Raw genomic sequence first — 27,909 nt, forward strand, 5'->3', positions numbered from 1 at the left:
ACATTATTTTCAAAGACAGTGACACCCACAATATATCCCCAGCTGCTACGGTGGTTCCTGTAGAATCTATTAAATGTTCAGAATCTAATTGGCTGCAGCATAAATTTCCTCCCATAATTTTATTTTGTGATGCAAAGCCAGCTCCTTTATCAAGGAATCTAGGGGGTTATTTAGGAGTGGGATCTGGAATAAAGTTTAAGATACTAACTGATGCGAAAGAAAGAGGGGGCTTTGCCCTGCCAGACTTAAGGCTGTATTACGAATCAGCAGCTTTCTGCTGGCTAAAAGATTGGCTGCTTCTCGAAAACACTGATGTATTGGATTTGGAAGGCTTCAACAATGCTTTTGGTTGGCATGCATATTTATGGTATAACAAGGCTAAGATTCATAAGGTGTTCAAGAACCATATTGTCAGAAAAGCAGTGTTTAATGTCTGGACAAAATACAAAGACTTATTGGAAAATAAAACTCCGAGGTGGCTTCCACCATTGGAAGCTAAGGCCCGGAAAAGACTCAATATGGAGGCCGAATGGCCAAAGTATTGGGAAATATTAGAAAAAGATGGAGACAATTGGAAATTGCAGAGTTTGGAGAAAATGAAAGACAAAGTGTGAGATTGGCTACATTACGCTCAGATTAAAGAAGTTTTTAAACTTGACAAAAAGTTAGGATTCCAGGTGGAAAAATCGAAGTTGGAAATGGAATTGTTAGAGCCTAAGACTAAGGTACTTTCAAGAATGTATAACTTGCTGTTAAAATGGAACACACAAGATGAAACGGTCACATCGGCTATGATAAAGTGGGCACAGGACATTGGGTATAATATCATGTTTGAGGACTGGGAAAGGTTGTGGACCATGGGGCTGAACTTTACTGCATGTAATGCTTTGAAAGAAAATGTTATGAAAATGATATATAGATGGTATATGACCCCAGTCAAACTTGCAAAAATATACCATTTGTCTGATAACAAATGTTGGAAATGTAGAGAAAATGAAGGAACGTTCTTTCACCTCTGGTGGACTTGCCCTAGAGTGAAGGCTTTCTGGGAAATGATATATAATGAGCTGAAAAAGGTATTTAAGTATACCTTTCCTAAGAAAGCAGAGGCCTTTCTTCTGGGCATTGTCGGCCAGAGGGTGTTAAAGAAGGACCGAACATTCCTTATGTATGCAACAACAGCAGCAAGGATACTCGTCGCCAAGCACTGGAAAACCCAAGATTTACCCACACTGGAAGAATGGCAGATGCAACTGATAGACTACATGGAACTGGCCGAGATGACCGGCAGAATCCGAGACCTGGGAGAGGAGACGGTAGAAGAAGATTGGAAGAAATTCAAGACCTACCTACAGAAACATTGTAAATTGTATGAATGTTAAGAAGGATGCTAGATTATAAATAACTTGGCACCATTAAGTTAGGTGAAGTGATATATGAAGATAAGTTAAATTTAAGAAAAGACAAATTTTGGATAATTATTAGGCTAAATTTAAATTTTTAAGGTTTGAATAAATGATATCGAAAATTTGAGACACAACATTGGAAAACTAGATAAAAAGAATGGAAATAAGGTGATAAATTGCTGGTTAGATATTTATAAATTAGGAACGCAGGAGCGGAAGATGCGAGGGAGTCCAAAGAAGTTAAGAAAATATGTCATGATATGTGTTATCTTGTTTCTTTATTTGTATTGTAATTTATAAAAAAAAAAACCTTCAATAAATATTTTTTTTAAAAAAGGGCAAAGAAACAGATGCAAGATCTCTAATATATATATATATATATATATATATTTAGGAGTGGGATCTGTTTTAGAAGTGCAGCTGGAGCAGCATGTAGTCTAATGGGTCACTTGCCATTGCCTGTGGCACCTCTATTGCGCCAAAGGATCCTGGGGGGACTAATTCAACCATGCACATTGAGAGGCACCCTTAAGTTCCAGTTTCAATCTCTGGTATCTTTCGTTTGAAGGATCTGGTAACAGGTTGATGGGATGATGGGAAAGCCTTTTCTGTGCCTGAGATACTGGAGAGTCACTGGCAGGCAAAATTGACAATACTGAACTCGCTGGACAAACAAAGAATCTGATGTGGAATAAAGGAATCCACAAATGCCACAATGTTTGTGACTATGGTGAAAAATCAGTACAGGAATCACAGTGTTAAGGAATAGTCCAAATGAAACACTTTTCTGCATGGAATCCGTATTTGTTTCGGTATTTCAGTAAGGTGTGTTGATTCTATGAGCCATAGAGTTCAACATTCCCTATCAGCCTCCCTCTATCACACTAACAAGTATCAACACATGAAATGTTGAATTTTATTGCAAGGCCACTGAGTAGCATTAAGTTTTCTTTTGCCACTCATATAGAAGAATCTTTTATTGAGCTTTACCTGGTCCAGAAAACATAGGTCTGTTTGTTTTCTGGCATTGTTTAGAAGAAATACACTGCAACTACCTCTTGACTTTCAGGTCAATACACCAATGACTTTCAGCATTTTTTCAGGTTCAGGGTGCCCATTCTGACCTTACAGCCATAAGTGCTCTGCACTTGACATCTTCCTCTTTCCCCTGATTGAACACATACTGAGAGGTTCTACCAAGTTAGGAGGCTAAACTGACATCAGATAATAAGAATGCCTTCTTAGTGATGGCTTCTATTTTTTTAGAACTCATTTTCTCTATGCCAACTGGTTAATGCGCGCGCGCGCACACACACACACACAGTGTGTGAGAGTGTTTATTCCTTTATATATTTAAATCTGACTTTTCTTTATTTATACACCTCTCAAAGCTTCTTATATAAAAACAGAAAAAATAATAATAAATACAGCAATTAAACAAACAAATGCTTTGAAGCATCTGATATGTTCTGCATCATTTCCCCTTTACTTTAACATGATATTGATTAAATACATTGTCATCCTCTCTTGTTTTGCTATGTCCTGCTTAGGGAGGCTTATGGATGAAAAGCAACCTTTCAATAACATGCAATGATTTTTTCCCTAGATTTTATAAACAAATTCTTACATTTCTATCCCACCTTTCATCCTTCATAGATCCTAAGGCTGCCTTTCTCAACCTTGGGTCCCCAGATGTTGCAGGGCTACAACTCCCATCATCCCTAGCTAGCAGGGCCAGTGGTCAGGGATGATGGGAGTTGCAGTCCAACAACATCTGGGGACCCATGGTTGAAAAAAGCTTTCCCAAGGTATCAAAACCTACTTAGTTGTAATTTTTGTTTCACTTTATAAGTCACTCTGGGTCACATTATTTTCGGGGGGGGGGGGGGACAATCATTCAGTCCAGTGGCATACATGTGGCATACATGTGGCAGTCAGCATCCAGGCACTGAACAGACTCAAACCTGCTTAGCATCAGCAAACGGGTGCATTCATGCGCCTTCAGGCCTTAGCCATGTGGTCTTTGCCTAATGTGAAACTCTGGCACCGTGTTCTCATGCCTGTGACAAACAACAGATTCTCTACCCAATGAGCAGATACCAATGCCAAGGAAGCCGAAGCTCACTGTAACAACAGAGTATAATTCTGCAGTGACAAACACCGCCAGCCACTTTGTAATATATGCCTCAGACAAGACTGATGTTGTATCGCTGCTCCACCAATGCACAAAAGCTGGATGCTCTCCGTATTCCATTTTGTCATTTAATTTTATATACTAATTACACCATATATCATTCCTTAATGTATCCACATTTGAAAATAGAACACAGATAACCAGTATTTATTGTAGAAGGAAGTCTGTTTTCATCCATGCAAAGAACTTTTTCTGCGTGTGCGCATAATATGAATGAAGTCCGAATTAATTTGCATAGAAAATTGTTTACGGGCGTGCACACACACCTCTGTATTAAAACAATATACAGAAACATCCTATATATGCATATTTTGTAGATATAGGATGAAACCAAATAGCCAGTTAAGTTTATGTAGGGTCACAAATTAGAGGTAACACTCAAATATCCTCTGTGAAAGCCACACGTCTGCTGGTAATGTATTTTGCTGTTTTCCCCCCCTGTAGCTGCAGACCCACATCACACACTAGCCTAAGGAGTCCTCCAACACCCCACACCAGCTACTCAGAGAGCACAAATGGGAATAAATTAATTGGTCCATGTCTGATGAGCTTGCCTGTTAAGAGAAACTCACTGATCTCCACAATGTGGTAACCAACCATGGTGGTAGGTGTTGGTGTATTGCCAAAAGAAACTTGTAACAAGGCTTGAAGCATGACCTTGAACAGTTGGGGCATGTGGCAGGGTGAGACCATCTCTCTCTCTCTCTCTCTCTCTCTCTCTCTCTCTGTGTGTGTGTGTGTGTGTGAGAGAGAGAGAGAGTGAATGATGGTTAGAGTGGCTGAAATAATATGTGGAAGTTTGAAAGCCTGTCTCTCTGGCGGGACGCAGGTGGCGCTGTGGGTTAAAGCCTCAGCGCCTAGGACTTGCCGATCGAAAGGTCGGCGGTTCGAATCCCTGCGGCGGGGTGCGCTCCCGCTGCTCGGCCCCAGCGCCTGCCAACCTAGCAGTTCGAAAGCACCTCTGGGTGCAAGTAGATAAATAGGGACCGCTTACCAGCGGGAAGGTAAACGGCGTTTCCGTGTGCGGCTCTGGCTCGCCAGATGCAGCTTTGTCACGCTGGCCACATGACCCGGAAGTGTCTCCGGACAGCGCTGGCCCCTGGCCTCTTAAGTGAGATGGGCGCACAACCCCAGAGTCTGGCAAGACTGGCCCGTACGGGCAGGGGTACCTTTACCTTTACCTCTCTGGCTGGATGGCTGAAGAGAGCAGAAATCTGTATATACACCGTATTTTCTGGTGTATAAGACAACTGGGCGTATAAGACGACCCGCCAACTTTTCCAGTTAAAATATAGAGTTTGGGATATACTTGCCGTATAAGACTACCCCTCTTCCAATGCACACCAAATAAAAATTTTAAAAACCAGTCTCCAGTCTGGTTCAGAAATCCGCTCCACTTCCCAGTGGCCGGGGGCTTCTGGGGCCAATTTTCAAGCATATTTCTGCTTCATCTAGAGAGCTTGGTGTCCTCTGATTTAATTTGCTGTCGTTTTATCCTTTGGTGGGGAGTTGCTGCAGGAGCTGCTGCTGTAGCCGGCGTATAAGACGACCCCTGACTTTTGAGAAGATTTTCTTGGGTTAAAAAGTAGACTTATACGCCAGAAAATACAGTAGTTCTGTTTCTTATTCTATATGTAGACCAGTAGTGTAATGCAGCTTGTAAATAATGAAGACTTTAAGAGTGAATGGATGAGGTGTTTATTCCTGTCAAGGGAATTCACCAAGAGAAGGCTGGACTACTGCTGCTGCTGCTGCAAAGATGAAGGAAGACTTTCTGAGGAACTCTGCTGAGACAAAAAAAAAAGGAACCCCAAGAGTTGGCACTAACAGTAGGAGCTTGCCTACCATTGCCCTTAGGCACTGAGAGTTGGCCGTGAGCCCTGGAAGCTCATGCAACACCATGCAAGCTCATGGCTGCTTAGTGGGGAATTGCCCTGATGTGAAAAGCAGCCAGTGCCCAGGACTCTCCACATTTGTCCAGTGCAGTAACGCTAACTGAAGTCAATTTATATTCATTTTAAAATGTACTGCTTATGATACAACAGATACAGATTTAGCGCTGACCTATTGAAATCAATGGAATCATGACTAATTCCAGTGCCGTTGATATCACTGAGTATGTTCTAAGCACGACAAAGTCTGAATCCAAGCCCAAAGAAAGATAATAATGTGTGGAAACAGGGAAAATAAAAGCCTGCTTATACGTTTTGCCGGACAACTTTTGTCACCAGGAAGCACCACTGATATTTCACCACTAGATGCACATGCACAGCCGCATCAGAACTGTTGCCGTACAGGAGCCGCAGAGAGTTGCACCTTTCTTCTCACCACTGATTAATGCATCTTGATGCCGCAAGACAACTGTCAACACAATCTTCTAAAACAGAACAACTACTATTTATGTGTCCAGGTAGTAAGTAGCCCTTTCAAAGGCTGGCAAGTCCCCAGATATTTAGGGTCATAAAACCTGCATGAATCAGAAGTGAGTGATTTAAGCGGGCTCCAAGCTATCCGCTTTGTAACAGGCACCGCCAACTTTATTTATTTATTTACTTGGTCCCCGCGAGTGACCTTGTCAGTTACGAGCGAGTTCCAAAAGAAAACAAGCATTGCCTCTCGCTTACCAGCTCTTCGCGCAGTTGGGAAATGAGTTCATCTCTCTCCTCCAGTTGAAGCTTCAGCGCTGAACATTCATCTTTCATTATATCCTATAAAAACATCAAAAGAGATGTTATAATAGACTTTGTGCTTTTCCTTTGCTCCTGACAAGAAAAGGCAGCTTCACACAGTGCAAGATAATTACATCCAAGTAATGAAAGTCAATGCCCCTCTATCATGTGCAATATTTTTAATAACATATTCTAAGTTTGCAGGGTAAACAACCTAATGCATCCAAAGATATTATATGCACAGAAATGTGAACAGCTCCCTGTGTGTTAAGCCCGTTTTGTTAGTGTCTGACTCTTTTAAGCCCTTTATTGAAGCTCCTGTCAGGCGTCTCTTTATTTTAGTGAAGGAACAGATGGTCATAAAATTTCATAGTTCTGTTCACACAAAACAACACTACAGAAGTTTCACTTCGGATGCATTAGTGGAATTCCTTTATTAAAAAAAATAAAAATCAGACTGCAGATGGAAAAAGCAGGAAGATGCACATGTAGGCATTTGACAAACAGGAAGGAAGCAACCCTTCCACGAAAGGAAATAAACCAGCATGACAGGCAACAATATTGCTAGCAAGTCAAATGTTGTGGCCAGTGGCTGATTTAGTTTTCTTCTAAATGAGATTCAAACAACACAGGTCATGGGCCAGGTTGAGCAAAAGGCATGAAATTAAACTGAAAGAAGGTGTCCATGAAAGTGCAAAGGCTAGAAATGAAAGCAAGGTTCTCAACTATCGGGGCATATCTGCACTACAGACCTAAGCTGGCCCGACAATCATTTTCTCTTCCTAGGAAGATCAGGAAAATGCTGTTCTATTGATTTATTTCATTGGACATATAGCCCCCACATTATCCCATCTCAAAACCAGTATGCTATATATTCTGTAGTCTCCCTCTCTTCTATAGGGGTATGGGATGGGACTGGATATTGCCAAGAATACACCACACCACCAACAAATTGCACTTGTTTTATATTTTGACACATGCCCTATTTTGTGTTAATTTTGTTGTTTTCTGGTGGTTAGCGGCTTTGGCCTTTCCTTGGAAATGAAAAGTGAGTTATACATCATAGCTGCTTTAAATGAGTCAGGCCACTGACCAATTAGATCAGTGTTTCACAAACTTGGGTATCCAGCTGTTTTTTGGACTACAATTCCCATAACCCCTGACCACTGAGCCTGCTAGCTAGGGATGATGGGAGCTGTAGTCCAAAAATGGCTGGATAAGTTTGGGAAACACTGATCTAGATCAATATTGTCTACTCTGACAGCAGATCTCCATAATTTCTGGGAAGGGATCCTTCCCAGCCCTACCTGGAGATACTGATGGGTCCTTCTGCATATAAAACAAATGTTCTGCTGAGCGATGTCCCTTCCTCAATAAATGTAATGAAATGAAATACATTTTCCATAATTCTTAGGGGGTGGGAAAAGTCATCACAGTTAAACTGGTATCAAAGCTATATAAGTCTGTAGTGAAGCTATGCTATCAGAATACTACAATGGTTTACTACTAACAAGTGCATTGTTTTATTTATTTCCGTATATCTATATTCCACCTTTCTATCATAATGGAACCAAAGGTGACATGCTCGTGGCTCCCACCTGACCAGACCAAGGCAAGTTTAGCTTCAGCAAAGTGAGGTCTTGTGTGCCTTCAGATTGCATCATGGACTGTGTACTGATATCAGCTATTCAACCTAGAAAATCGGAGGAATAATGTTTTTCCAAGAGAGATCTATTAAGAGCAGCAATAGTATGTGCTACGGTGAACCTAATGCAAGTGACATCACATGTTTAAGTGACCTTTCTCATAAAAAAACATCCTTCTGATGGAAACCTTTGAAATTCAGATTGCATTCTCTCTCTCTCTCTCTCTCTCTCTCTCTCTCTCCTTCCATGGGTCTACTCTATGACAGCTGGATATCAGCCAAGAAAAACATTGTCAAGGAATGCAATTACTTTAAGAAGCACTTATTTCACCAATGAAATGCCATCAACAGGAAAGCAATAGAGCAAGGGCATAATGAGATGAGCGTCGACAAGTGAGCAAAATGATACTACGCACAGTCTACAAAGCAGCAACATCAGTGTTAAAAGGCAACAGTGACGCATGAGAGCTAGTCGTGTACTTTGAATGGCCTAAAAGTAACAAATGCCAGGAAACCTGAGGTGAAGAACAGGTCATCATTTCAAGGCTTGCTGGTTCTGGACCATTACTGTCAAATACATCACAATATGTTACAGAAGCTTTTAAGGTGAAGGGGAAAAGAAAGACACAAGCAAATAGATTCATATTAAGGGCAGGGGGCGGGGGAGAGACTTGCTGGCCGCCAGCAATTCTACTCAGTGCCGGATTAATGTATAAACTAAACAAGCTATAGCTTAGGGCCCCACTCGCTTGGGGGCCCCAAGAAAATTTAAAGGGAAAAAAACCTTGATGTACATTTCCAAAATATAAGATACAAAACAAATAAAATAAAACCTACACACAGCAACAGTGTTGTGTGTTGTGTAGGCTCCTATTTGTTATGTGCAAATGACTTTGGATACCTATTAGGTCCATAAATTACCATATAGCATATATTCAACACAAAAAACAGCGACAATTTGTTGCTGACAAAGGACAGCTGGACATATAAAGGGCCCCATTTCATTATTAGGGAGTGGGTGAAAGAGGTAGGTGGGCCCGAGGCTGATCCAGAGGAAGGGGGCAGCGATTTATGGGGTTTTGTGCCTGCCACAAGGCAGGAGCCAGAGCTGGAGGATGGGGAGGGATCTGAGCAGCTGAAGATGGGGGAGAAGGTGCAGGGTGCAAGGCAGGAGGTGGAGATGGAAGAAGGACAGGATGCACCAGGAACTGAGGGAGAGGTGATGCCTGAAGAGAGGGGGCTAGCTGAATCCCTTCCATCTGCACCCCCTAAGGACCAGGAGGGGCTTGAATAGGCAGGCACAGTGATAATTTCCATGTGCCTTTTTAAAATTCACACATTTATTATAGCACCTAGCTTTCTAGTAGTGCTCTATTGCATCAGTCTAATTCTGCCGAGCTAGAAGTGTGCTGGAATGTTTCACATCTAATTGTGAGTGGTGATGGTTGTTTCACATCAAATTGAAATGGGGTTGGTGATGGCACACTCTATATATGCATCACCAAGAGGTATCATTTTAATTTCCTAAGCTCTTTTTTTAAAAAAAAAAATTCTGTATACTTGGGGACAAGCAAACATATTGTGCTTACACCATAATCAACAAAGTAGCATAAGCAGACTTAACCTGGTGCTACAGGAAACAAATTTACTACAATTCTGTTGCCAAAGTAGAACAGTAAATTTAGAACAATATTCCTTAAAATATAGAATGTAAAGCAGACTGTTTACTGGCTTAGTGAAATCCCTGCTGTTGAGAACAGATTTTACTAAACAAGTGTTATTAGAAAAAGAAAAAAGAAAAAAGAAATAGCACAGATTCACTGGATGGAAAAGAATCCCACTGAAAACTAGAAGCCCAGAATGCCAAATTTAACCTTTTTATTTTTCATTTTTGCACTGAATTCACACCGCTGCTACCTCTTACTGTGCATTATGAAAACTTGGCATTGTGAAAGAAATGCATGCTTCAACACATGTTAATACCCGGCTACCAAGAAACTTACAATATTTAGCCAATTCCATTAAAAAAAAATATGCTAGGCTTCTAATCCATTTGATGGCAGGCTGAGGAAAGGAAAGATGCTCTTCTTTTCATGAGTTCAAGATTCACCTGCATCTCCCTGAAATGTAGAGCCAGGAATTCTGTGTATCTTCAACAAGTATTTCAATGTGGATTTTCCCTCAAAATAAATTCTTATGTGCCTTCTTCCAAAAAGAAAACTGAGAAGAACTGCATCACAACATTCAGAGAAGAATGAAATCTGGTGGATAACTATGTTCCAATCATTACGTTACTGATCAGGTCACTTTGTATGAGAATTTGAAAATAATCAAATTCTGAAAGTGTGATTGCTGCAAGATGCTCACCAACTTCAATAACTGAGGAAGAAAGCTGTTATTTAAATCTATCCCCAAATCTATCATTGATCGACAGTAACAGGCTTCATGAATCTCATTAGACCAGGATGCTCCTTTTAGATGCTAGAAGAAATGCCCATCTTACACCCTGTTTAACATCATTCTATTTATTTATTTATTTAACAGCAAACCCAGTTACTCAGTTACAACAGCGATGTAGCTAAAACAGGACTACTGAGAAACAAGAGAGAAGGCTCAGTAAGCTCAGGGGTGCTGCAAAGTTTGCAAAGTACAAAAAACCCAACTCCAATGGGGCAAAAATGTGTGTATATACAGATAACACTGCCTGGAAAAGACCCTGATGTTGGGAAAGATTGAGGGCACAAGGAAAAGGGGACGACAGAGGACGAGATGGTTGGACAGTGTTCTTGAAGCTACCAGAATGAGTTTGCCCACACTGTGGGAGGCAGTGCAAGACAGGAGTGCCTGGCGTGCTCTGGTCCACGGGGTCACGAAGAGTCGGACACGACTAAACGACTAAACAACAAAAATATATTGTGTAAAGTGGTTTCTTCACCTCAGGTGTCTCTTGATAGGTGCCAAATTTGGCATGAACATTCCCGAGTTGGGGAAGCCAGTTTTTTTGTCTACGTTTTTTGCATCTCCTAGCCAGTCAGCTCCAACCTTACAAATTTCTCCTTTATACAACTGCCTACGAAGATTTAATTACAGGCATCCAATTAAGTGGGTTTAGTTCAGAAAAGCTTATGCCTTTATCAATGTGTTAGTCTTTAAGGTGCCACAAGACTCTTTGTAGTGTATAGTACATTCAGCTGGATACAGTGCTAAAACCTTTCTGGACTGTACCACTCTAGGTGTTAGGAAACATCAGGTTTGAATGCTCCTTAATCTTCTTAGCATGCTATTTTTCTGTGTCAGAGTGTTCTGTTCCCATCATAAGGATTCAAACATGCAACAGGTGGGAGAGAGAGGGGACAGCAACATATCCAGGAGCTACAACCTCAATGAACTTTTTGATGAACTGTATCATAGCTGTTTCATGCTGTATTCTTCGTTTGAAGTTCCTCTGTTCCACAATGGCCACTTTAATGTCAGTTGCAGAGTGTGTCCTGGCAAATTGAAATGCTCTCTCACTGGTTATGGATACTGTCATTTCCAATGTCAGATCTATGTCCATTCACCCTTTTGTGTGAAGACTGGCTGGTCTACATGTAACATGAAGATGGGCACTGATGGGCCGAGGATGACATAAATCACACTGGAAGATGAGAAGGTGAATGAAGCCCTGATACTATTACGGATGGCATTATTAGGCCCTATAATAGTATTGCAAGAGTACGCATGGGGACAGAGTTAGTGCCTAAGTGTTTTGCATGGGTGGGCAGCCACATGCAGAGCTTGTATGAGGCCCAGGGCAGAGTCTAGTTAGAATAAAGTTATAAACTCAAACGAAACAAAAAATACTCGATCCCTGGTGGGGCCCCTTATCTAGCCTAGCCCTCTAACCCGGCACAGAAGTACTTTAGTCCTCTGCTCAGAAGTCCAATGCTAACAGTACCACCGCCTGAAATGAGATATAATTTGCCCAGCACAAAGGAGACTTCAAAAACAACAGCATTTTTTGCCATCAAACATCAACCTTATACTTAATCTAATTACTGTGTTCTTAGCTCAGATGGGATAGTCAGTGATTATATGGCACAAATGGCTGTGCAATTTCTACACGCTCTATGCATTGTCATGAAATAATAAAACCTGCCTTCATATTATAGGAACCGGAAGACTGGGAACATTGCACGTCTATGTTTTAAAATTCAAAAATGTCGACACAAATATTGTTTGGAAACGTTCCCAGGGTCCTTCATATGTATGGTAATGCGAAGTGGTAAAACTATTCTATCAAACACACTAAAAAGAATAAGCTTCCACTTAAATTGCTATAAAACCAACACATCTCTATACACAGGGGCAATGCATTATGACTGTAGCAGCTTCTGAAATCTAAACATATGTCGGATTCTGAAGCTATTGCTCAAGTGAAGACTTGCATCATGTTAGAACGACAAAAATCAAAGCAAAAACACAATACTTTTTAGAAAAATCCCCAGAAATGTTGGCTTTAATGTTGTGCATAAAAACCTCTACATATTGCTTTGCTGTTGCTTTATGCTCATTATATTTTTGCCAAGAAACACACATGAAGGTGCTGAGTTAGCTGTTCCCATATCTGTTACATTCCCTTCCCTTCATCTCTTCCTATCCTTCTTCTGAGAACCTATGTCCTAGATTGGGTTATCTTTTCTTTTTTTTTATCTAATCAACAACTTTGAAGGAAGTGAGCATGAGTGATCATGACTGATGTTAGTACGAATGATCAGGGTCTCAGTCCAAATTTCTATTTAGGACACTACACTAATTCTCATTGGTTTCACCAGTGGGACAGCCCAATGAAAGCCCAATAAACTAAAGAGCTTAAAGGTAAAGGTAAAGGTCCAATCGTGGCCGACTTTGGGGTTGTGGCGCTTATCTCACTTTATTGGCCAAGAGAGCCGGTGTACAGCTTCCAGGTCATGTGGCCAGCATGACTAAGCCACTTCTGGCGAACCAGAGCAGCACATGGAAATGCCGTTTACCTTCCCACTGGAGCGGTACCTATTTATCTACTTACACTTTGACGTGCTTTCGAACTGCTGGGTGGGCAGGAGCAGGGACCGAGCAACAGGAGCTCACTCCGTCGCAGGGATTCAAACCACCAACCTTCTGATCAGCAAGTCCTAGGCTCTGTGGTTTAACCCACAGCACCACCCGCATCCCACTAAAGAGTTTGGTACCTCACAATTTCCTGTGCAATGAGGCACTTCCACCGCCACCCTAGGTTCTTGACTGCAATTAGAACTGGGACTCATATAGATAAAGATGTGAACATATTATTATAGGTATGCAGAAGTGAATGGGCAATATTTGCAGCTTCGTTTGTTTTAGTTAGTTTGTTTTATGCAAATGACAGCAATAATAATATCTTTCCTTCTATTCCTCCCCCCCCCCCAAAAAAAAAAATAATCATGGAAAGTTAACAAAACCGAGTAATAAGCAATGTAACGTACTGGTTGGATTTTCTAAATAAAATGCAATTTATGAACTTTCCATGTAATTCCACTAGCTATTGGCTTAGAGAATAATAACAATACCTGGTGAGACTACATTTTCCAGTGCACAACACTTCACAAACTGCACTCCAATTACTACATCCTGACCTTACATTGAGATGTATTTTTCATTGGAAAATATATTTTTGTTAAGTTAATGTAATACTTCACTGTTACGTTTTGTACAGCTCTATCAATCTTTAAATATCACTGGTTTTGGATAAATGTAGACAGTGTAATTCCTACACAGTCATTAAGAAGATGATCACACCATAAAATATGTGGATTTTAAAAGCTATATTTAAAAAGAAGAGAAATTTAATATATTTGGATTTTAAAAGCTGCTATGCACAATTGTGTGTGTGTGTGTGTGTGTGTGTGTGTCTATCTATCATCTCACTAGAATCTGAGTGAAGACTTTTACAATAATACAATATTTAAAAACCTTTCAGTTGGAAGGAGAGGTAATAATTTATTGAGACATAAATGTGATTATGTTCCCTAACAGGGGGTGGCCAACTCCCAAGTGACTGTGATCTACCCCTTTTTTGGGGTTCAGGTCAAGGTTGCTGAGCTTTTTTTAGGAAGGAGGAAAGCCCCATTTTTTTTGGGGGGGGGAAATGTTGAGCTTTCTACCTGTTGGCTGTGCCTGCTGTAAAACAAGCCCAGTGTCATTTTCTGTTAACACTGAGGCTGCAATGCTAAACTCACCTAAAAAAGTAAAGTTAAAGTACCCCTTACAGTTAAGTCTAGTCGCAGATGACTCTGGGGTTGCGGTGCTCATTTCACTTTACAGGCTGAGGGAGCCAGCATTTGTCCACAGACAGTTTTTCTGGGTCATGTGGCCAGCATTACTAAGTCGATTCTGGCACAACGGAACACCGAAACCAGAGCAGTGCACGGAAACGCCATTTACCTTCCCGCCGGAGCGGTACCTATTTATCTACCTGCACCTTTGGTGTGCTTTTGAACTGCTAGGCTGGCAGGAGCTGGGACCAAGCAACGAGAGCTCACCCCATTGCAGGGATTCAAACCGCCGAACTTCTGATCGGCAAGCCCTAGGCTCTGTGGTTTAGACCGTAGCACCACCTGCCATAGCTAAACTCACCCACCTGCAATCAAATGCAATGGGACTTATTTTGGGGTAGACATCATTGCACTAGTCATTGGAAGCTGGCTGATTAGGGTGTGTGGACCACTGCCCTACCAACTTCAGTCTGTCTCCACCCAGCCCTCATCTGATTCCTTAATTACAACCAGACCTGAACGTGACAGTGCATGTCAACTGCCTCCTCCAAGGTCTCAAATGGACCTCCACCACATTCTTGAGTAAGATGAGAGGCAAGGAGGGACAATGTGATACTGTCACTCATTTCTGACTGCTAAAGTATCTTTAGCAAGCCAGGAATTGTGCATCTGGACTGGGCCAGTATGTCTTAATCTAAAGCATGTTGAATAAGTGGCTACTGAAAAAGCACATCATACATTGGATTGTGTCAGGAGAGTGTTACATAACCAACAAGGATGGGCTGATTAGGGTGCATAGAACCATTGAACAGAACAATAGATTTCAAACATGCAGACACCCAATATTTAGTTCCTGAGTTGATTTGTTGCTTATTCATTCTCCAGTAATGTGTGCCAAACTGTAATTTAATCAAGAGACTGAAGCCCAGAGTTTGCCTCTGTCCTCCTGATAAACAAGAGCTAAAGCAGGAACCTGTTCCATAAATCTTATTTATTTTTGTGCTGAAAGTGTAAGATTGAAGGTTAATTTACAAAAGGCAAGTTTAAACAACTAGTTGGGGCAAACAAAGACATAATTTTACTTATTCTACAAACCTCAATATGTGCAGCCAACAAAATGGCACACACTGTTAATATTTATATCAAGTGCTACAATGTTTTATTGCTACCAACAAAAATCAGCTTATTACTTCTCTTTCTTAGTTATTTGAGCCAGCACACATCAACTTACACATAATTTTTAAATATATCATTTAAGACACATTGTGCCTCAATGCCTTCTAATTTTAACCCATAAGACCCACAATAAACGTGATTGTCTTTTTTAAAAAAAATCGCCCTGAGGTAACTGCCTTTTTTCAGGCCTAGAGTTCTCTACAGACAGACCTTTGAAGAGGTCCAGCTAGTGGACTTGGTGAGCAAGAGCGGCTGGATTAATGAGCTCATTATCATTCATTAAAGAGTGTTGTGTGGATGACTGCCTACTTTAATTAGTTTTATTACTGAAGGAAATTGCTTCATATGCCAAGCTCATCGACAAGCATGCCTGGAAAACATTAGAGTAGTAATCAGACGATACGAGGAACCGTTCATTAGTCTGTATGGCTAAAGGCACATATTACGGAGCAAGGATAGTATTAAAAAAGATGGACATGGCAGCATCTGACATAAAATAATTTATCAGATCTAATAATTCTGGGATGAAATGGGCAGCAATGATTCTAAAGGAAAAGATTTAGTACAGCAGAGGTGTTGATATGGCACAGAGACGGCTCTTCCTGTAATTATGGCACACGCTGACAGTAATAGCTTCTGAAGGTTTAGCAGGTCAGATAATAAATCCTAATGCAAATCATCCATGACTCAAATATTCTAATGAAAATGTTAATTAGTAACCGGAAGCTCTGCAAAAAATGTGTGAATGTGCTTCCCATACCCTTCCTTCAGAGTTGCAAACAGTCGCCCACACAAACAGATATAAAAGTCTTCTTTAGAGCATGCTGAATCATTGAATTCTGTACTTGAAAAGGAGAATCAGAGAAAGAGATACCACAATGAAAAAGTGTCAGAGGGCTGGAGAGGCTACAGCCTAGCAACCATGAGCTAAAATAAGGGAAGGCGGCATTAAAGAAAAAACCCTGGTAACAAAACTGTTTTTGTTTTTGGTTTGGCAATAAAATAAGCTATAGGTAAACACCATCATTTATATAAATTTATCACAGACTACATAAAATGTATCAAAGTGACTTACAATTGTCAGAAACATACAAGTGCAACAGTTTAAAGCAACAGCAAAAGAATAAGCAACACTATTTACTAAATGTGCTCATCCTGCAAAATTAAAATAAAATAATGGCTCCTACCCTACCCTACTTAAAGGTGAACCCTACAACAGGCTAGGGTATCATCATACCAGATGATCCCAATGAAAAACTAAATGTCTTGGTAAATAGGAACAACTTCATTTGGTGCCTAAACGTTTATAATGATGGATTCAGGCACATCTCTCCAAAAAGATCATTCTACTGTTATGGAAACACCACTGCAAAAAAACTGTTATTATGTTTCCCCCCTCTATACCTCTTTTGGGAGGCCTCTGGTGATGAATGAAGGGTCTGGGTAGATTCATGTGGGGAGATGCAGTCGCTAAGTTATTGGTTAAAACCAGCATACAGTGGTACCTCTGGTTACGTACTTAATTCATTCTGGAGGTCTGTTCTTAACCTGAAACTGTTCTTAACCTGAAGCACCACTTTAGCTAATGGGGCCTCCCGCTGCTGCTGCTGCCGCCGCGCGATTTCTGTTCTCATCCTGAAGCAAAGTTGTTAACCCGAGGTACTATTTCTGGGTTAGAGGAGACTGTAACCTGAAGCATATGTAACCTGAAGCACATGCAACCCGAGGTACCACTGTACTGAACTGAACTGAGTTCAGAATCCAATCGACAGCCACTGAAGTCAGGCCAGCATCAGTATAGTATGTTCAGATGTCCTGGTCCCAGTTAGCAACATACCTGATAAATTTTGTACTAGCTGCAGTCCTACGTATAACACATTGCAGTAACCTGGTGTAGAGGTTAAGAGCAAAAAACAGAAGCTAGGCTATCCCTGTCCAGAGAAGGTTGTAGCTGGGTAACCAGCTGAAGCTGAGGGATGGCACCCCATGCCACCAAGGCCTCTTCTGCCTCATGATAATAGTGCCCCCAAACAGTGTGCCCACTCAGTTAGGGGGAGTCCAACCCCATGCAGAACAGGTTGAACCTCACAAGCAAGAGACTTTGTAGTGATAGTAATTTGTCTTCAGTATTTGGTAATCAGAGCCATACTGTATAAGCAGGGTAACATACTGCTCAGTAAAAGAAATAGAATTGTTCTATGTCCCATATCAAAGGGAAGAGTTGCCATTTAGTGGTTAGAGCAATTGTTCTGCATGCATAAGGTCTCAGGTTCAACTGAGGGCATCTCTAGGTAGGGTTGTAAAAGTCCTCTGCCTGCTGTCAGTGTGCGTTGACAAATATTGAACGGTGGATCAATAGTCTAACTTATTCCTACGTTCCTGTGAAATGCTGCTGCTTGTCTGAAATCTTTCTTTTACTTGTTCACAACATATTATGCCTTTCTACCATTTACTTCAATAGTTTCCACCCATCTCCATCTTAAGATTCTTTACTAAAAATGACTCCACAGTGATCTCTGTTTTTGCTGCAGCTGGACCCCTGTTTTGAGATGACACCTAACTCCTATATTTTCATTTGAGTGCCCCTTTATGCACATCTTTCAACCTTTACTTTATTTTTCCCACTTGAACCACCTTCCCCCTTTGCTTCCTTCACTATGGTATCTTGTCTTTGTCTTTATATTTAATTTTTGTACTGTGTCTAACCATGTTAGGCAGATGGACAATGGTGATGAGGTTTCATTTTTAGCCATCAGATCCTTGTGTGGCTTTCTGCTCCTCTGGAGAATGCTGTGATTACAGCTATGTTATCTTCTTTAGATCCAGATGAGAAGGTAAGGCACTTTGCAAAACAGGGCAGCTTACAGTCAACTGATAGGGCACTCATCCAACTCATCATAGTGCAGTCTTATTATGCAGGCAACGTCTATTGAATTCGACATGATCCTTAAAACAGCTCATCCTCCAAAGACAAAGAAGATGAATTACTCTTTCTTATGAGCTTCACTGCACTGGCTCCAAGTAGTTAGACTTCATAAATGTTTTATAACTTTATATTGTACCTATTTCAGTATCGATGGAATGGCAAATGAGTCACTATAAGTTACTGGAAGAATGTGTGCATATTGAGATGAAAATGGCATGAAGTATAACAAAACTTTCCTTCGATTTGATACAACACAGAGATTCAACATTAAATCTAGATGGGGATTAGCATAGCATAGCATAGCATAGCCATAATGTTTGTTGTTTAGTTTTGGGGTCAGGCCTTTCAAATTGAGTTAGTAATGTGGCACAGAGATCTACTGTTCAAATAGAAAAGTCTGAAATCTTACCGATCCCAGTCAAAATAAATAAAAAATCAGTGAAATTGGTCTAAAAGCACGCTGAGCTTTTGCTCATATAGACAAATGTTCTGAAATGAACAAATAAAACACTAGCAGCAAGAAAACTAGATGTGAAAAACTATACAGTGTATTCTACATGGATTTTCTTAGTGTGGTTCTCTGGGCATTCAGGGATTCTGTCAAGATAAACACAATAGCCAGGCAATCATTATGTGATAAACCCAGAGATTTGATCCTCCTTAACCTGAAACTGTAGCTTTCGTGGCAGGAATCAATATCAGCAAGAGGAATCTCACAGTTACAGTGTAATATCTGTATTTATTTTGACCCTTTAAGTAACCCCTGAAGCAAAAATAAGTGTTAGGTACAGTGTTAGACCAATATACAAAAAGAGTGTGATATAAATGGGAATTTGATGTTTTCTCTTATTTCATAAAGTGGTGAAAAGGAATGGCTCTATCCTTTCTTCTTAAAAACCCATTGTCTTGAGTTTTCTCATTAAGAGGACTAGGAGCCTGATGCTTTTCTCCATGTCTGTTTCCTTTTTATTCCATGCTTTATTACATCACAAACCTGCTGGAGTGCCCCCTTTTGTTTTAATCTGTGTTCAAAGTGGAGGCTGGTATATTAGGACAAATGAGGCCTTGCCCTCAGCCAGCCTCCACCTGCCTGCCTTTTTTCTTACAACCAATTGAGGGGGTGGCACTGGTAGTCCTCCTCCTCAGTCTCACTGCTGCCCTTGTAGAACTCAGCAGGGGGAAAGATGGGCACAAAATCTGAATTAGTTGGCTCTGCCTATTATTGGTTCCATTGGCCTCCCTACTAAGCCCAATGAGCACCAGCCACCACTTTGTGTGCATCACCTAGTATGAACTAGGTATATGAAGAAATGAAGATAATGGCAGCTCTTTACCATGTCACGGGTATACAAATATTGTATTAAAACCTAAGCAGTACCCTAAAAAGTTCATATGACCATGCTTGTGGTCTGGAGGGACCTCTGTGTGCAAGCTGGTCAATGCTATGTGCTGCCATCACCAGAGAAATGGGCATGAGGAGGCTAAGCTGGGCAGGCTTAATAATTACAAGAAGCTGCTTTATACTGAGTCAGACCATTGGTCCATCTAACTTAGTACTGTCTGCACTGACTGGCAGCAGCTCTCCAGGATTTCCAACAGGGACCTCTGCCAGCCCTACTTGGAGATGCAGAGCTTGAAACTGGGAACTTTTGCATGCAAAGTATGAGTCACAGCTCCTTCCAAGCAGGTGAGTTGGTGAACCATAATGTACTGTAAGTATGGCAGATATGGACAGTCATGATAGCAGTTTGGTCATTACTCAAGAGAATAGTTGTAGAGACTAAGCAGCCTGACCAGAAACGAGGTTTCATATTGCCAGGAGAAATCTCATTGGCCTCTTATGTCACTTGCTAAGCCGTTGAACTCACTCATCACAACAAAAATGATAGGGGTTTTAGCACATATTGTCCCTTTTGGTTGTTGTAACCTGTCCTCTGAATGTTTGTACCCTAAAAGCTAGGATATAAATAACTTAAATAAATGTTATTGCCTTCCATAATGGCGCAGAATATATGATAGAACAACTGCACACACACACACACACACACACACACACACACACACTATTACATTTTGAAGACCTATTCACACAGTAGTTTAAATATCGATTAAAATAAATACTAGCATGTTTCAAAACTGCCTGCAGTGGCAAGCATATGAAGATTGAAGCAGATTGATTTTACTAGTGAAAATAAAGGTGGTCATGTTGTTCATCAAATATTTATCTTGTCCCATAGGAGCTTCCTTCCTTCGGTAGCCATTGCCATGCATTGGCCTGACAGATGCATAATGTCATAACTATCTAATTACTTTGGGAAGACTATTAAATGTGACGTCAAAATCTGTTTAAATAATTCTGCTGCTGTTTTAATGCACTTGGACTAGACATCTTCCTGAAACCAGCAGGGAATCTCTTAATCCCATTTGAATGATCCTCAAAACTCCCATCCTTAAGATAAAATCATCAATGGCTGATGCAGATGACAGGATTATTGCAACTGCTACTCCCTGTTTGACATAGATAATAAGTGCAGGAAATGAACCTTCCATTCATGTATTAACTACCTAACAGTTGCAGTGATTCAGAAGACTGATAGATGTCATGACTTCACAGGATCACACAACAATGCACACAGAAAGTATCACAAAGATCACCAAGTTAATCTAGTCAACACCATTTATCAAAAGGGACTTATCCAGTCTCTTTTTAAAAAATGGAATAATGAATCTAAAACATGAGGGCAGTAGCAACATTTTTTAGACTGTGACAGATGAAGTGTTGTGGAGGGTATGTGTATTTCAAGAAACCCTGGGGAATACCTTCCAGTGAGATTTAGGTCACTGAGGACTGGGCTGTGTGTGCATTTTGCTCTTGCCAGAAAAGTGACCCGAAGTGGGGTTCTTCGGTACTTTACTTTGTTTTGATGTAAACAAATACAACATATCCATGCACACATTTGACCTATTTTAGCCTCTTCTATTTTATGATAAGCATATTAATTTGCATAAGGCAGCACATCTAAAATGTACACAGTTCAAAAGGCAACGTGAAGTTCATGAAAACAATTTCAGATCTGCACTACCATCCCATTAATTGAGGAGCAGCTTTCATGTTTTAGAGGAGAACCTGAAAGGCAGCTTATTTCTTAGGTCAACTAAATGGCAGAGGGTATGCATAACAGAGTGATTACATTGCTAGATGGAAATTGATTTAGTTTTTGTAGCATCAAATATGAAATCAAGAGTCTCTGAACCAGACAGTATGATCGAAAACCCCACAGGTATCCTTATGCAATACAACCACCATAGAGAACTGTTCCTAACATCATAATCACAGGGAAAGCTTTTGTTCATGTTGGCCCTGCAAGACGACATTTATTACACACTAATTTACACAAAACTCAAGGAGCTGGGTAGCTGTGCTAGCAGGAATCTGCACAATGGGGCTTCCCCGCCTCTCATCCCCAGGGCCACTCCACTCATGTAGCAAGGTGAGGCAATGGCCTCGGGTAGCAGGATCCACACAGGCAGCAGGTCCCTATGTGGATCGTTATTCCCCATTGTTCTTGGTGTCACTCTTTACTCCCCCCTTCTTCCTGGTGGGGAGGAAGACACTGTTTTGTGGTTCTCCTCAGGTGCCAAAATGTCTTCGGCTGGCCCTGCTCCTCCCACTGTGCACCCCTCCTTAAATCTCCGCGAGATCAAGAATACCCTAAGTGTGCAGATGGAAGAGAACAGAGATCATTCCATCAGTCATTGTGCTGACAGAGCAATCTTCTTAGTGCTACTTTGAAGTCAATCCCATGGTCCACAGAACAGCATACCAGGGACTAGAGTATATAATGGATCTCCTCTCCCTGCAAAGGGAAGTCCACTCTCACAAGATTTGCCTTGCAGGTGTGGAAACCTCCATTGCCCTTGTCACCATAGGTGGCAATCATGAAGAGGGGGCATCCCAGAATGGATCAGTGAACTCCTTGGATATGTCAGATCCAAAACCCTCCTGCTGTTGGGGGTGGTTGGGTTGCACTATGTCAATACTGAAGTTGGAGTACTTGTTTTCCCTCCATACACCCACACAGCACAAATCTGCTGTGACTGGTTGAGATTGGCAGGGCTATAGATTTTGCAGTTTCTACACCTCATATTCTCTTCTCCCCCCCTCCCCTGCTGTAGGACTGCTTTGCTACCAGTATAAAGTCCCAGCATTAGCATGCATACAGGTAGAAACTTATAAGCAACCTTCCACACCTCAAATATATATTTTAACAACCAATTTCTTCTCTTGCTTTTTTAACCTTAAAAAACCCCAACTGCAATGGATATTATTGTATAGAATATAGCAGATTTTTATTCAAAGGCCGATTTATGTAGCTACTAGTAAGAGCAGCAACCATGTTGAAACTGTAAATGTGAAGCGCACACACACACAGAGAGAAAAGCCCTCAGAATAGTTGCTGGAAAGCTGCCAGAAGTATACAAACCCTTGGGGCAATGGGAAGGCTCTAGGGGGCTTGGTGACAAATCTCCCTTGATACCTGGAAAAAAGGGTTTCCAGGGGTGCCAGTGGCTAGCTTAGAACAGTCTGTTTCCTCTCTCCTGAGAACTCAGGACAAAAGAATGCCACAGAGCTCCCTTGTTCCAGATAATAGCACCCTCAGAGAATTGATATAGCAATAATTTACTCCTTTACTCCTTCTCTTATTCACAGACAAAAGCTTTCCGTGGAGTACTCTCATGGTGAAAATGGGCAATGGTGATATTCCCAATGGGTTTTGGTGTGGAACAAAAGCCACCTTTCCTAATGGAAGCAAGTGGCTTAGTTTGCTCTTTCAAATCATTAGCGCAATAGCATGGTGTTGTCCCCTTTCCACCCATAAACTAGAAAAGTAAAACCAGCACACACTTTGCTGTTTTTAGGAATCTCTAGACTCAAAGATGATAGCTGGCTGTTTCCCAGAGGGAAGATGAACTGATGCCTCTGCTTTGATTCTAAAGGCAGATAAAAACATTTTGCTTTGCATTTGGTAGCTTCAAAAAAAAAAGGGGGGGAGATTTCTAAACTTTATTTTAATTTTTGCTTTTAGATTCTTATATTGTGCACTGCTTGGGTAAGTTTTCATTAGACAGTTGTATTACAGAGTTGTATTCAACTAAGATTTACTCAGAGTAGGTTCAGTGAAATTGATGGACCTAAGTTAGCCATGGCCATTATTTCAATGACTCTCCTCTGAGTAGAAATTAGCTGAATACTACAACAACTATTATTATTATTACTACTACTACTACTACTACTAATAATAATAATAATAATAATAAAGGATGGCTCCCTTCAAAATTTATCCAAAGTTTTGTGTCAGAAGAGACCCCCAAATTACCGTATTTTTTGCCCTATAGGACGCAATTTTCCCCCTCCAAAAATGAAGGGGAAATGTGTGTGCGTCCTATGGGGTAAATGCAGGCTTTCACTGAAGCCTGGAGGCTTCAGGAAGCTATCCGCAAGCCTGGGGAGCCCACGGAAGTTCCCGCTTGGCTCCCTAGGCTTGTAGATAGCAGCCTGAATCCCGAAGCCTGGGGCACGCTGAGCAGCGCACCCCGGGCTTCGGGCAGATATCCCGCCGGGCTCCCTAGGCTTGTGGATAGCAGCCTGTTCTGGGGGCTGGGGTCGGGGGAAGCTCGGGCTTCCCCCACCCCAGCCCCACCTGGGGGGGGATTTTTCTTTTCTTTATTCCCCCCCCCCAAAAAAAAAAACTAGGTGCACAGGACATAGGGTACAACATAGGGTACAAAAATGGGCACAGGACATAGGGTACAACATCATGTTCGCTGACTGGGAAAAGTTATGGACCACCGGTATGAAATTTACGGCATGTAATACCCTGAAAGAAAACATTATGAAAATGATATACAGGTGGTACATGACCCCAGTCAAGCTTGCAAAGATATATCATTTGCCTGACAATAAATGTTGGAAGTGTAAAGAGGCTGAAGGAACATTCTTTCACCTCTGGTGGACGTGCCCTAGAGTGAAGGCTTTCTGGGAAATGATATATAACAAGCTGAAAAAGGTATTTAAGTACACCTTTCTTAAGAAACCAGAGGCCTTCCTCCTGGGCATTGTCGGCCAAAGTGTGCAAAAGAAGGATCAAACTTTTTTTATGTATGCCACAACAGCAGCAAGGATACTCATTGCTAAGGGCTGGAAAACTCAAGATTTGCCCACACTGGAAGAATGGCAGATGCAGCTGATGGACTATATGGAACTGGATGAGATGACCGGCAGAATCCGAAACCAGGGAGAAGAATTGGAGGAGGAGAACTGGAAGAAGTTTAAAGATTATCTACAAAAGCATTGTAAACTGTATGAATGTTAAGAAAATTGTATGATCTGCAACATCAGGGCTCCAACAAATTAATAATCTATATCTGTAAAAGTTAATGTAATTGAAAAATAAGATAAATTGTGGATAAATGGTACTCTATAATTAACCTTTGACAAGAGAAACTTAAAAGATTAAATTTGAGATTTGAATATTGGGAAATTTTAATAGACAAATTAAATTAAGTTAATAATTTGCTGGTAGAAGAAGAAGAAGAAGAAGAGTTTGGATTTGATATCCCTTTAAGGAGTCTCAAAGCGGCTAACATTCTCCTTTCCCTTCCTCCCCCACAACAAACACTCTGTGAGGTGAGTGGGGCTGAGAGACTTCAAGGAAGTGTGACTGGCCCAAGGTCACCCAGCAGCTGCATGTGGAGGAGCGGAGACGCGAACCCGGTTACCCAGGATTACGAGACTACCGCTCTTAACCACTACACCACACTGGTGTAGTTTAGAGAGTAGGAACAAGAGGCGTGAGGAAGTCCAAGGATGTTTATGAAATGAGGATATCTGAACTTGGTATGTTTTTTTATATATATCTTTATTGTCAAACAAAAATTTAATAAATATTATATATATATATATATAAAAAATACACTGGCACTGTTAGCAATATGTTGAACATGATGGCATGTTTCAAAATGAAAAAAAAAAAAACTAGGTGCGCCCTATAGGGTGAAAAATACGGTATTTAAAAGTTTAGGCAAAAATTCTGTAGCAAGTCAGTAATTTCCAACATTAACACCAACAGCATACTCAGGAAAACAATAGTTTATATTTTATCTTATGGCCCCTTTAGATATTACTATTCCAAAATGTGAGTAGGTTAGGTAGGCAAAATTTAAAAAACAACAAAAAAAACAGCCACAATATCAGAATCAGAGAGGAGGTGGTTGGTTCTTCTCGTCTCCATTTTACATTCATTAGTTCTGCTTGCCTATAATCAACTTTATTATTCCTTTTTTTCCCCTTATGCAAAACGTCACTTAAGGCAGTGCTTTCTGGACTCATTGAAGCTGTCAGCCAGTCATGATTCCTCATATGCATGAAATTAAGTAGAACTAAAACATCATGTTACCCATAATATAAGCTGTCAGTCTGCTGAAAGCTCTGTTATCTTCAGGATGGAGGGAGACTATTTATAAGATGGAGCTGGCATAGAGATGATACATCAGATCCGTCTTTTATAAAAGTAAAAATCCAACAGTATGCCAATTCACCTGTTCCTAGAAGGAGTTGCCAATGTGGTGCCCTCCAGGTATTGTTGGACTGGAACTAACAGCAGCCCAATAAGCATATCCAAAGGTCGGGAAAGTTGAAGGTTGTTGTCCAACAACATATATAGGACACCAGGTAACTTAATTTTGGTCACAGACATAGCCCCATGCTTGCTACTTATTGCAGAGTTGCATCTCATATAACCATAAAGCAAGCTGTTCCTCCTTCTAGCCTTCAGGAAGTTTATTCAACTTACCTTGTACCAGAGCTGAAAAAATGCATTAATCTGTTGAACCTCCCATTATGCCTTGATCCATCTCTGCCACTAGAGGCCCAAGTGACCTCTCCCATTCAGCTTACTAGATTCCACATCAACTCCCTGTCCCTCACTCAGGCAAGCTCTTGTGCAAATAAGGCAATTATACCACTTCTGACCTGCCACACATGTAAACCTGTCCTCCAGTTCCCGCCCTCTCTCACATCAGGAAGCAATAGTCAATCATCTGTGGGGATAAAACAGGAAGGAATCCTTGCTGTCACTGCTCCATGGCTCACTGGCTGAAGTCAATTATTCTTGGAAACGATGCCCCTTCTCACAGGGCAGATGTTACCATTTTTCCTTTCCCTGTTCTTGGGGTTCCTCTGCCCACTAGTCCCAGCTGCTTTTGCACAAGGGAAGCCTCACTTTTAGCTTCATGGGGCCAGAACCAGTATGGGCACACTCCATCACAGGAAGCTGACCTACTGCTCAGCATCCCAGAGCTTACTAGCTGACATAATTTGGTCCTATTTTCCAGCTGCACACCCCTTTCCCTCTCTCACTGCTGTTCCTGGAAAAGCAAGCACCCAGAATTCTCAGGAACCAGCATGAATCAATGTTGCCATTTCATTCTTCACATCCCCAGGGCTCATCTGCCTACTTTTCATGGCTGTTTTTACTCCTAATTTTCTAAAAAGCATCTCATTTGTTATTTATTTACTATTAAATCTATATCCCTACCCTTCGTCCTGAAGGTGCCCACAAGAGAGAAAACAATTAAAACATCTGAAAGCATCTAAATCTAAACTATCTATGCTCAAAAAAATAATCAATATCCATGTTGAATAACCAACCTGTTAGTGCACTACTTTGTTTTTAAAAGCAGGATAATAGTGCTTCATTTCTATGCAAGGACACGGCAAAACCTCAAGAAAGCATGATCTTCAAGGCAAAAGAGTGGCAGGCCCTTGCAGAGTAAATAAATATGGATGCTGATCAACTTCCCGCCTCAACATTTATATGCTGAAATCATCTGCATGGTTGGTATGCACCCAGCATCTCTAATATCTGCAGTGCTGATCTAGAAAGCTGAAGTGACAGCTTCATAATATTCAGTAATTTTTTTCCAATTAATTCCCATTTACTCCAAGGACCTCTCTGAATGAGAGGCACAGACTGCTTTATAAAGAGATAAAATCCAATAATAATTTCATTTTAATTTATGGAAAGATAATTCTGTTTGTCTTGTCATGATAACAAATTACCTTTTTCATTTTTTTGCAAACAAATCTTGCATTCATCCTCATACAGCAGGGATGGCAAAAGAAAACAATAAAGCTACTGATGATTCCCAATCCATTTTTTTAAAAAATAATATTTATTAAATTTTTGTTTGACAATAAAGATATATATATAAAAACAAACCAAGTTCAGATATCCTCATTTCATAAAATACCAAAGTTCTAATGCAGAGTTTTTGACATGACTTAAAGTGGAATTACATTTCCCCCCCCATTCTCCCACATCCTTCTTAAGAAATAGTCTTGAACACTCAACAAAGCCAAAACAAGACCAACAAAACCCACATTTCTTCAAACTTCAGGACATCTGAGAATGCATACAGAAGGAATGTAACTTTTTCATTTTATATACCAACTTCAGGGAGACCCGTCCTAAAGTTGTGCACAGGTAGTACATTATACCCATAGATCTTAGTACGGTGCCTAGAACATGGGCAGAACAATCCGACTGAGTCAGGAAATGG

The 27,909-nt window shown here is 40.9% G+C and overlaps 1 protein-coding gene across 7 annotated transcripts in view; it reads right to left on the bottom strand.

The window, feature by feature from the left end:
• Positions 1 to 27,909, bottom strand: part of CCSER1 (coiled-coil serine rich protein 1) — a 691,921-nt gene that overhangs the window by 327,455 nt on the left and 336,557 nt on the right. For all 7 annotated transcript variants that reach the window (XM_083756443.1, XM_083756445.1, XM_083756444.1 and 4 more), the window contains one exon: positions 6,225 to 6,308. In XM_083756443.1, the coding sequence (XP_083612569.1) occupies positions 6,225 to 6,308 (84 nt within the window). The remainder of the gene's footprint in view (positions 1 to 6,224; positions 6,309 to 27,909) is intronic.

Source organism: Podarcis gaigeae, assembly GCF_964106915.1.
Source record: "Podarcis gaigeae genome assembly, chromosome: 9".
NCBI lineage: Eukaryota > Metazoa > Chordata > Lepidosauria > Squamata > Lacertidae > Podarcis > Podarcis gaigeae.